Source organism: Misgurnus anguillicaudatus, chromosome 21 (assembly GCF_027580225.2).
Source record: "Misgurnus anguillicaudatus chromosome 21, ASM2758022v2, whole genome shotgun sequence".
NCBI classification, from domain to species: domain Eukaryota; kingdom Metazoa; phylum Chordata; class Actinopteri; order Cypriniformes; family Cobitidae; genus Misgurnus; species Misgurnus anguillicaudatus.
The window spans coordinates 60,771,894-60,784,444 of NC_073357.2; the positions used below are offsets into that span (position 1 = coordinate 60,771,894).

At 41.0% G+C, this 12,551-nt stretch overlaps 1 protein-coding gene across 4 annotated transcripts in view; it reads left to right on the top strand.

The window, feature by feature from the left end:
* Positions 1–12,551, top strand: part of LOC141353110 (macrophage mannose receptor 1-like) — a 90,446-nt gene that overhangs the window by 48,862 nt on the left and 29,033 nt on the right. For all 4 annotated transcript variants that reach the window (XR_012360139.1, XR_012360138.1, XM_073859578.1 and 1 more), the window contains 4 exons: positions 7,520–7,587; positions 7,726–7,826; positions 7,944–8,083; positions 8,285–8,387. Coding sequence is in view for 2 of the 4 variants with exons in the window: in XM_073859578.1 (XP_073715679.1) it covers positions 7,520–7,587; positions 7,726–7,826; positions 7,944–8,083; positions 8,285–8,387 (412 nt within the window). In the remaining 2 variants the exon portion in view is untranslated. The remainder of the gene's footprint in view (positions 1–7,519; positions 7,588–7,725; positions 7,827–7,943; positions 8,084–8,284; positions 8,388–12,551) is intronic.

Below are 12,551 nucleotides of genomic sequence, written 5' to 3' on the forward strand. Positions count from 1 at the left end.
ATTTTTATTTATTAATTGCACACTGAACAGCGACAGTTAAGGGAAGATAAGTTATTTAGTGTTTTTCTGAAGAATACAGTCAGTTCGTACAAAAATGTTCAAATGGACTATAAGATCATAAAGATGAACTGTGAACAATGAACTATTAACTCCCTACATTAAAGCAATAAGCATTTCTAATCTGTAGGCTAAAGCTATACTTCACCTCTTATTACGCATCCGAGAGAGAGAGCGCACATCAAAGAGCACACGCGTCAGAGAGAGCTTAAAAGTGATTGATATTGGTCTCGGGTCAGGTCGGGTTCGGGCTGAAAAAATTGCAGGCCTTGTCGGGCTAGGGTCGGGTAGGGCTTGAACACTTCGGGCCAGGGCCGGGTTAGGGCTGGAATTTTTGGCCCGTGCAGGGCTCTAGACAGCTGTGCAACCTCCGGATAGTTAGAATAGTAGTCAATCACTAGAAGGTAGTCTTTGCCATGCAAATGAAATAAATCCGTGCCTACTTTTTGCCATGGTGCACTGGGTAGGTCTGTTATCAGCATTGGCTCCTTTGTTTGTTTGTAGTGATGTTTGAGACATGTTTCACATTTCTGTATCATCTCCTTAATGTCCTTGTTTATGCCAGGCCAGTAAACTGTCTCTCTTGCTCTCCTCTTACATTTTTCCACGCCTAGATGTCCCTCATGGATATGGTGAAGCATATCCTGGCGCAAGGATTGCGGGATGACAATTCTGTTTTGTCTCAGCACCAGCCCATTAGCCATACATAAATCTGCACGCACCGAGTAGTAGCTTGGACAAACTCCTTTTGGCCAGTCATTTTGGATGTGGTGGGACACTTTCTGCAGCAAAGGGTCTTTCGCTGTCTCTTGTACGATTCTTTGCAACATGACATCTGATGTTGGGAGTGAAGCAGTCACCATATTTATGTGTTTTTCAGATTCCTTAGTTGTAGGGCTGACCAACATGTCACTTCTTGGTGCTGGTGCTCGTGACAAAGCATCTGCCAGCACGATGTATTTTCCTGGCGTGTAAATCAGCTCAAAGTCATAGCGTTGTAACGCCATCATCATTCGCTGGATCCTGGGTGACATGTCGTTAAGATTCTTTTTTCTGATTGAAATGAGCGGTTTGTGATCTGTCTCTGTCGTGAAGGTTGGTAGTCCATACACATAACTGTGAAACTTTCCACAGCCAAACACAAGACCCAAAGTCTCTTTTTCTATCTGAGCATAGCGTTGCTCGGTCTCCGTCATCGATCTAGACGCGTATGCTACAGGTTGCCATTTGTCTCCGTTCAATTGGAGCAGTACCGCTCCTAAGCCATCTTTTGAGGCATCTGTGGAGATTTTTGTTGGTTTTGATGGGTCGAAGAATGTGAGGACTGGTTCTGTAGTTACAGTGTCCTTTAATTGTCTCCATTCTTTCTCATGTCGAGCAGTCCACTTAAACACTGTGTTATGTTGTAGCAATTCTCTGAGACATGCTGTTTTGGAGGAAAGGTTAGGAATGAATTTTCCCAGGAAATTAATCATTCCCATGGCTCTCAAGACACCTTTTTTGTCAGAGGGGGCAGGCATGTCCAATATGGCTTGCACTTTTGACTGATCAGGTTCCACCCCTTCACTTGTGATTTTGTCTCCCAAGAATGTCATTTCTGTTACACCAACAAGGCACTTGTCTCTATTAAGTTTTAGTCCATTCTTTTTGACTCTATGTAAGAGTTTCTCCAGTCTTTCATCGTGTTGTTGTTTTGTCTTTCCCCAGACCACCAGGTCATCTATATACACTCTGGTGCCTTCCAGACCTTCTATTATGGACTCCATAGCTCTGTGAAAGATCTCTGGCGCTGATTTAATGCCGAACGGGAGCCGTAAGAAGCAGTAACGACCAAAAGGTGTGTTGAAGGTTGTGTATTTGCTGCTTTCTGGGTCCAACCTCAGCTGCCAAAACCCATGTGAAGCATCCAGTTTGCTAAAAAACTTGGCACCAGCCATTTCACTCAAAATCTCTTCTCTTTTGGGAATCTGATAATGTGCTCTTTTGATATTTTCATTTAGATCTTTAGGATCAAGGCAGACTCTGAGAGCACCTGTGTTCTTTTTCTTGACACATGTAATGGAGTTGACCCAGTCTGTGGGCTCTTCCACACGCTCTATGACACCCATTTGAGTCATTCTTTCAAGCTCTTTTTTTAAAGCTGTCCTGAGTGGTGCAGGCACTCTCCTTGGGGCATGCACTACAGACACGGCATCATCCTTGAGCTGTATTTTGTACGTGTAAGGTAATGTCCCATGTCCTGTGAAAATTGAAGGGAATTTATTGACAATGTCTGAACTTCCCTCACACTGGTGATGTTCCTTTTGTTTGCCTTGTGTGACCATTTTCATGTTGTCAGTGTTTATCTGATAGATCCTCTTTACCAGTCCAAGGTCCTCAGATGCTTTGTCTCCTAAGAGTGACTCATGTCCATCAGGGACAATGACGAACAACATGTTATGCTGTTTACCTTTTGACGTCACTTTAAGTCTGCATGCACCTTTTGTTTGAATTGGCTGATTATTATAAGCCTTCAGAGGTGTGACTTTTTCTGTGTATCTTTTGGGCTCTTCCGTCAATTTTTTGAAATCTTTCTCACTAATCAAGTTAGCTTTGGCCCCTGTGTCAATTTTAAATGTTATAATTGTCCCATTGACTAACAACGGAGCAATCCATTTATCTTCTGTGACTGTACTTACAGTTTGACCTGTGTTGATTTTTTCTGCAGACTGACAAGTGATGTCTTTATCCTGTGATACCATTTTAATGAAAAATGTATCACTCATATTATCACTGTCATCTGTGTCTTCCTGCACTGTGTGTACACCCTGTCTTTTCTTCTTAGAAAGACACATTCTTGCATAATGATTTTGTCCTTTGCATTTTGCACAAGTTTTTCCATACGCAGGACATTGTCTTGGTCTGTGCTTTTCACCACATCTTTTGCAAGTGAACATTTCTTTTTCACTGTTTTTAACTCTGTTGTCCTTGTCTTTAAATTTGCTCCGTGGTTTTCCTTTCATTGCCACCGCGTTTACTGCAACGTCATCTTCACGCGCTGCTCCATGTGCAGACTCTCTGAAATTTAGTACATGTTGTCGTGCTAGCTCATTGGCTTGACATATTTTTATAGCACTGTCCAACGTGAGCTCTGTTTCTCTAAATAATTTCTCCCGGAGCTTCTTTTCATTTGTTCCAAACACTATTTGGTCTCTGATCATGGAGTCTCTGAGAGCACCAAAATTACATGTCTGTGCTTTAATCTTTAGGTCGGTCAGAAAAGTATCAAAAGACTCACCCTGGTTCTGTAGGCGTGAGCGAAAGACGTATCTCTCGTACGTTTCATTTTGTTTTGTAAGACAGTGTTCATCAAATTACTTTACGACTTCATCAAATTTGTCTTTGTCCTCTGGTTGAGCATACACAAAATGTGTTGAAGACCTCTATTGCTTCTGTGCCGGCGATGGTGAGGAGCATAGCAATTTTTTTTTCATCTGCCCGTCGATCCACTCCGACAGCCACAATATACAACAGAAACTGCTGTTTGAACGACCTCCAGCTTGCATCTACGTTTCCAGTCAGCTTTAGCGGACCTGGCGGTTTCATTGCATCCATCATGTTGTGTAGCTTTTTGTTCTTGACCCGACTCCTGGTACCATGTAATGATCTTATTTATATAACTGAATAAGACATCATGAATCCAACTTGTGCTAGTTTCATCTAGCTGTGTTTATTAACAAAGTCACATGAACTCTTACTCCCTCGTGCTATCATACAGTCAGGGTGCGATTTGTGAAAAAAACAGAGGGGGGGATGTTTTCATAGGCGTCGATTTCGGCGACGGTGGGTACCCACCATATTTCGTCATGAGTCATTTTGTACCCACCACTAGTTTTAACTTTTTTGATTGTTTTCAGTGGTTATGAAGAGCAATATGAGAGAGAAATTTGGTAATTATTGTCCGACCTAAACAAAAATCCATTATAATATTATTATTTTTAAAAATATTTTTCTAATTTAAATATTTCTAATATTCAGAAATGCGCTCTCCGCTCACGAGCTCTGATCGGAACAAACCCGAACCTCACTGTCTGCTGAACTTGCGCAGAAACATAAAAATATAACCAGCTTTTCAAAATAGTTTTAAAACTAAAGATTTATACTATTTTAGCACAAATTATGAGCTTATTGACGATTTTTTATAATTCTTGACATATAATGCGTCTGTCCACAGCACATTTTAAAACATTTTAATTCATACAAATAAATCATGAGAACATGAACTCATCACTGCATTTGCAGGAATTGTAAAATCTTTTTTCTTATTAACTCATGAAGCAGCCTAACGCAATATTTTTACTGTAATAGCTTTTTTTTTCCCACACATATGAACTGTGATCATGCACAACGAAAAAACACGCAATAATTAAATCTTGAATGGCAAAACTATATGGCACAATGTAGTGTCAACTTAAACATAAATATGAACAATGTATTGATTGCAAAGTTAAACCATTACAGTAGAAACCGTTTTAATGCTGCTTTTAAAGTAATAACATTAACTTTACACCGCGATGCTTTACAGTGATTTACAGTGAAATTATAGAAAAGTCAGATGCATTATGTGTTAGTCACTTAGCCTCATTTGCGCAAACTGGACGCGCCCGCGCCTCGCTAAACGCCTCATCGGCATTTATCATGTGTGTAACTTCTGCCATTCTCAATGGTGTGACTGGGACACTAACTCTGCTTGTCATCATAAACAGATAATCAGATTGTGATCTTTATTCCCGCTTTATTAATATGCGGCTGAATATGCTGCATTTCATCTTTTCGACACACAGCTCCATAACCATCTCGCAAGTGTTGATAGGCTATTACTCGTGAGATGTAACCTGGTCTGTAACCAATCAGATAGCGCCGTGGGCGGGACATTGATCAAGTCTGCAGAGTGGTGAATACAGAGATGCTGCGCGGCAGCTATACAGAGCCAGCCAAAGTAGCGCATTTTAAAACAAAATTGACTTTAATCAAACCACGGATCCGTGATACGTTTTGTGATCCGTCTCGCCACTAGTGTAGTAGCGCTGATCACTTTGAGAGGGGGATAAATTTATCCCCACCGGGGATAAAAATAATTAAGCAGAGGCAGGGATACATTGACCAGAAAGGGGGAAATCCCACGCATCCCCCCCGGCAAATCGCACCCTGCATACAGTCACTCCAGTACATACAAATGTTAGGGCTCCCCCTATTGGTATCTCCTTTGTTAACACTTATCATTACACACTGTATCTATCTTTACAACCCGCACCGCCCCGCACCCGCAACCATTAAAATAGACACACTAGGCATTTGTAATGTAAATAAAAAGGGCTTTATTTCAGCCTAAAAGTGCTTGGAAACAGCCATTAGATTACATCGCCAACTGGTAACAACATATGCAAATGAATCATAGAAACCAGCATGGTCAGAGGCGTCATGCCCATTCAAACTAAGGGGGCACGTGCCCCCTTGGTTTTTTTGAGCCAATGGATTTTGCATCCAACCTCAAAATCAAATAAGCGTCCATTAATCTGTTATTTGACTTTTAATCTATTTAATATGCACACTATTATACATTCTGTGCTGCATCCTTGTCACTTTTCGGAGATTTTCGCCGTTTTGATAGTGTTTTGATCATGTAACATTACTTTTATTCTGGCGGCAGCAGGCTGCAGTCAGTGCAGCCGCAGACGTCATCAGCTTCTGGGCGCGCTCACGAGCTCTCTCCTGTTGCTGGCTAGCTGCTGGATTTTGCTATCTGAGGAATTAAAACGTGTTAGAAACGCTCACAACATTTCCAAACCCCAGTACGGTAATGTGCAGTTAACCTCCTCTGTCTAGGAAATGTATGGTTTTAAATGTGACCGTCTCAACGTTATATTAGTAGAGATTCGTAGAGATTCATCTTCTTGGCACAACGCCAAAGTTCGCCAGAGTTCACGCGGGCGCGGAATGTCACATATGAGGTAAAATGTAATGCAAAAATCCGTTCCTCTAATAATTTTATCTAAACATACTTTTTAAAATCATTATTGAACGTTAAAATCAATCACGTGGCTATAGCTTATGTCATTTTCGTTGTACTTTATGGATTTAAAATTACATTAATTTTATATGATAATGCAGTTGTTGTGCAAAATGCATTAATGACACAATTAATCAAGCTATTAGGACTTAAATAAATAAAACATGCCGTTTCAGATGTAAATATGATGCAAATGTGTCATTATTCCGATTAAAGTTAGTCACTTTTATTTTGGAGGTTTTTGCATGAAAGCAGGGGTTTTCAGATTGTTAAAAATGTAAGTGCCATGGAAAAGACTGAAAGCTCTATAATATTTCGTTTGATGTCTGTGTAGCCTATGCACAAATTTCTGTGAGCTGTTGACACTGTGCCCCCTTAAAAAAAATTGGTGCATGACGCCCCTGAGCATGGTCATATTAATATAGAGATAGGATAATGATAAACATTTTCAACATCTACAAAGCAGCGTTTGTATTATCTATTCACAAATCTCTACCTTACTTTCTCCCACAGATCGTCTTTCATCTTTGATTTCTCTGTTTGTTTTGTTGTTGTGGCTGGCAGCGTGAGCAACTTGGTGCTTCCGTGATGCCAAAGTTTTGGGGATATCAAGTTACGTTGCGCAAGTTATGTTGCGGAAGTTACATTGCGGAAGTTACATTGCCACTTAGGCCTACGTAATTTAACCTTATCAAAGAACTTAATAAAATATAAATATATTCCCAAATATTTAATAAATATTCCTGTTTCAATATTTTACTCTGTTCTAACCTCAACTTGGACAAATTAACACATGTGTATCTTTTTCAATGCGAACGCACAGAGCGGATTTGAACATTTGCGATACACAATATGGACAGTGAGTCTGTCAAATTGGATATGCACACAAATCAGATTTGGACTGACAGTGTGAACAAGGTCGTAGTCTTGATAAAGAGGCTGCAAATTGCAGGGAACGTGTCACACTTCATGTGTTGTCGTTTTCAAAGAAGCTAAAAAACCTTAAGATGAACTGTTGGCTAATTCCTTAGTGTGGTCCAAAGGCTGCAGAATAAATAACATTTAAATTAAACTGGCAATCAGCGCAATTAAATTGGTTTGGTAAGAACAAGGGAAAATAAAATGAAGTGATTTCTGAAAAAGAAGTACTTTTTGACGGTAAATAAAATTATAAGGAGTAAAAAGTACTTTTTTCTCTTAATGTAGTTATTCAACTGTACTCAAGTTAATTAAAAATCCCCAGAAAAATAATACTTAAGTACAGTAATCAAGTAAAATTAAGTAAGTACTTTACACCTCTGTGCATCTTCATGTCTTTGAAGCAGCTGCAGAGATTGAAACAGTATCTGAAGATGTGATTATAAAGTGTTTTCCACATAGACATCTGAGATGTATTATCTGATTTTTTTTCAGATAAAGGATAAGAGATTAGAAAATGACTACTATATTGGGATGACTGTAGATTTGGACAAATCATTTAAGTGAGTATGAAGGACCAGGACACAGGATGATAAACTAGGACCGAATAAGCGAACAATACACTGTAGCAACCTTTCATTGAGTATGATGGTAATAAGTTCAATAAAACTACATTGGTGCTGTATTTTGTAAATCTGTAGTTGGGTGGACGGTTCACCTGTTGTATACACTGCATGGAATCCAAATGAACCAAATTTCGCCAACAATGATGAGAACTGTGTGACCATTGACAAGAACATGGGTAAGAACTTCTCATCAGCAACAAATAAACTTAATCTTGTTTATTTTTATTTAATGTTAACTATGAAATAGTTTATGTACACATTATGTGATAGATAACATGTATATGTTTCTGTAGGACTCTGGAATGATATTAATTGTGGTGTAGCGTTACCATCGATCTGTAAAAGAAGTGCTGATTTTGTCAACACCACCATGTCTCCAACCACTGTAGCACCGGGCGGCTGCCCTCCTGAATGGACTCTGTTCAAAGGAAAAGTAAGAACCATTACTGTCCAAAAACACCAAAACAGAGAATCTGGACCAATAAAACTGTGAAAAACACACTCACTGAGTTATTCAGTATTTTCTTCTTCCAACAACAATGAAATCCTTCATCTCATAATTTGCCGAACACATCAAATTTCTCTGCCATTTCTTTTCCTTGCTTTAATTCTGATTGTTTGTGTTTCCAAATAGTGTTACAATTTTTTTGATAAGAAGATGAAGTGGCATAAAGCACGAGATCACTGCATTTCACATGGAGGCAATCTGGTGTCCATTCGGAGTCACACAGAGCAATGTGAGTACTAATGCTGTTAGGGATGAGCACGAGTACTCGAACGTGGCATCGATGATCGATCACGAAAATTATGATCATGTGGGTTTATTTATTTATCGTGGTTATGGTGGCATATGGATTTCTGGTTAGCATTACAAGGCCTGTGGTAGTAAAGACTGGGTCTGAAGATGCGTGTTTGACGTCGTGTTGAGCTACGCAGACCGGCGTATGACATAACATTACCATGCATGATTCAAAAACAAACAGATAATTCTGCGCACCCACCACGCAGCAACCCGACGATCTCGTCGATCCTGTGAAGCCGGCCACACCTCACATCACTGAGGCACTATGGTTTAAAAGGATGCCGTGATTTTCGGAAATACAGACAGCCAGGTGCAAAATGTACAGCGCCGTCAAAAGTTCAATAGGTTATCATCTCTCATTTAAACATCAAATGTCAAGAGATACCAGAGAGCCATACAAGCATTACACCTTGACTGAGAACTGGTAAGAGGACAACACAACACAGCTAATCGCTAAAATGATAGCAAAAGACTTTAAGCTGCTTAATGTTATGAAGCTTGTGCTTTGACTGGACGTGTTTAAAAGCGCACTGTTTATGATGCACATCCACAAAGGGAGTTAAACTTTCTGTACATAACTTAGTTGAAAACTTAGTTGAAGTCTTGCATTTTGTGCAGATAGAAGAACGTTGTACATTTATGTTGTATAAAGGCTTAATATTGTCACAGGTCGGAGAAGCGGACCGCCCCTGTCGCGGGTCACGCTCCTCCTTTTTCAACCCCGAGGAGGTCCCAAAACACCCCAATGACCAGACAGACAAAGAATTAAAATTTAACAACTTTTATTTGAAGATTGAAATTGTAAATAGGGGGAGTTAAATACTAAAAAAACACATCTCAGTCCTCAGGCCTTCATAGCAAGGGGGGGGGGGGGGGGCGTTTAGGAGGCTCTGGGCCCTTGGCTGTGGGCGAAGGCAAGTATTACACAGGTGACTGGGACTTTTCCTTCTCGCTCCTTAGGTTCTTTGCTGTAGACAGAGGTAAGTATTACACAGGTGACTGGGACTTTTACTTCTCACTCCTCAGGTTCTTGGCTGTAAACAGAGGCAAGTATTGTTGTGGTTTTCCCTTTTTGGGTTCTTTAAGAATAAAATACTCAAGCAGTAGGTTTCATTTTCAAAAGATAGACTTTTATTAACCAGAGTAACAAAAGCCGAGCAGTCCTGCAAAATCTCCAAGACTCACTGAAAAACTTTCCCCTGTGCTAGAGCATTTAAAGTCTTGCTCGCACGCTATCCTATTCCCAAGGGTTTAACATATGGTTCATATCATATAGAGAACATATGGCATCACTTTTGGTCCACTGTGGGTCCTTTGTTCTTACCCTCTGGTAATTTTCTACACACACACACACTGGTAAACTATGGTTATATTCATATAGCAAAAACATAAAAACATAATGGTAAAGTATTTGATACCCATATTCTCATATAGAAAAACATAAAAACATAATGGTAAAGTATTTGATACCCATATTCGGATTAAAACAAACCACTTCAGTATTAGACAGGTGACTGGGACTTTCCCTTCTCGCTCCTCAGGTTCTTGGCTGTAAACAGAGGCAAGTATTACACAGGTGACTGGGACTGTTTCTTCTCGCTCCTCAGGTTCTTTACTATAAACAGCGGTAAGTATTACACAGGTAACTGGGACTTTTCCTTCTCGCTCAATACAATGTTTATCTCCCACAACTTTCACTCTGGGGCAGTGGACTTACAGGGTGATGTTCGAACACAGTGTGTAGTTGACTACAGGCCTCCAGAAGGGCATGGGTAGCACACAGCCTACCTGAGGCTCCCTGTGCTTCGAGAGGACGTTGGGTATGGTCGTGCAGAGCGAACGCTTCCCTTGCTCCTCCTCCAATTACGGTTCCAGAGATACTGAGCAGCGGCGAACCGTTGAAGAGGCTCCGCAACAGAATGGTTATTGCACACTGACGTTATAGCAGTAACCTTTCGTCCAAAGACAATAACTACAGAATGATTTACTCACACTGGTTTGCAGGTATACTTCACCACTGCCCTTTCAGAGCCAGAAAGGATCCGCCAATTTATACAGGAAGTCCTATTTACATCTGCCGTTGAACAACACTCCTCTAGCCTCAATGTGCTGTACTCTCCCCACGACTCCTCTGACCTCGAAGTGGCTTCTGTCGACACAAGCACAGCAATACACTGTAAGCTTTCAAGTGTACACACTCACAATGAAGACAAGGTCTCACCCACGGCACTCCACACACTTTAAGTGAACTAAGGATGGAGCCAAAAATCGACCCGGGTTCGTCGTGTGGTTTGTTGGGTGTTGTTCTCAGTGGAGGGGAAAAGCACCTAAATGATGGACGCCGGACCTCCTGCGTTTACTTCTAAGTATACTCCTCGGCTCACCCACGCTTCCCTCCGCTGTGTGGCCACAGATGTGCGACGGCAATACTTCACAAAGCTGGCTTCCTATATTAACTTCCAGTATTCCTCCCCGGCTCGCCCACGCTTCTCTCCACAGTGGGGCCGAAAACTGTTTGTTACACTCACAATACATGTCAGGTAACACACTCTTCTCAATACTTCACGGTAAAATGTAAACTGTTACTCACATGCCACTGATACACTTTGCTGTTCTTGTTCCCTTTACAGCTTGTCTGCCGCTGTCGATCGTCCTTGACGATAGCTCCGGTGAGTAATCTGCAATGTTACTGCTCCAATGACATCCAATCATGAAAACAGAACTGCATCATGTCAGTAAACACTCTTCATATACTCAGCCCAGTGACTCATATCCTTGATACTTTCTTCACCCAGTGGATGACAACCTCTGTTTCCTCCTGTAAGGACTTCGCCCAGGTCTCCTTTCTTCCCACATCGGATCGGTTTGTGCAACCACACACAGCACAACAATGACAGAGAAAATGCTGCTTTTTCCGTGGTGCTCCTTTAACAGACTGCCTCAACTCCTTCCTTTCGCCTCCTTCGGCCACCGCTCTCTTTCCATTCGCTTTAAGTGATCCCCGGATCAACGGCGCCTTCAGACTCTTCACAAGGAGCGGGTGTTTGGTCCCCCCTTGGCGGAGCGGAGCTCGCCCCAAAATCAAACGCCTCCTCTTGTGTTTCTACAGATCTATTTATGAATCTCAGCTTCATCGCATCCTCCAATCACAACTTTCCACATTACTCTCCACACCTGTTGCTCATAACGCCCAGTTTGCCTCCCGGAGTTTCCCGGAAGTTCCGGTGTTTGTGGTTTACGGCCCGGGCAGAAACCATCTTCGGGCGGAACCAATCTTCACCAATTTTGGTTCCGCCATATAAAGTCACTCTGTGACAATATTATGCAATATGAGTGCGTCATATAGAAAGCGCTTCAGTTTGTGTTTATTAATCCTTTAGTTTCACTTCATTACACAGCTTTTCCTGTTAGAGGTTTCTGTTAAAAAAATTATTAATTAATAATCTAGTATGTGTTCATTGTTCTGTTCTGTCACAAAATTAAGTTTTATTTGAGTGTTTTTAACTCTTTCACCGCCAGCATTTTTAAAAAAAGTTGCCAGCCAGCGCCAGCGTTTTTCATGATTTTCACCAAAGTTTAATGCCTTCCAGAAAATGTTCTTCTTCAGATATATAAACATCCAATATACCAAATGAAAGAACCGACCCTCTGCTTTCAAACAAAAAAAACCGTTTCATCCTACCTTGAGTAGTTCTTTTGTAATCAGCTTTTGAATATGGGTAGGTTTCTGCAAAAACACCACATTTTGAGCAAAAAGCAGAGATAATTCAATTTTTGTGACCGACTTTTCATAGAGTTCCCATTCAGAGCGATCTTTAAAACAGACACGGACATGCAGCAGCTTGTCAGAGGGCAATACTTCCGGGTTGTATAAGTTGCGGAAGTGCGCCACTTGGTGGATAAAAGCGGTATTGCGGAAAGACGGAAAATCTCGTCATTGGCGGGGAAGCGTTTTCTCTTAATTGACGAGATATCTCGTCAATGGCGGGGAAAGAGTTAATAAAAAAAATTTAATTTTTACCGTGTATGCTCTGCCCCTTTGATTGCCCCGCCCCCAGTTAATCGAGTACTCGTTCTTATGGATTAATCAAAATGAAAA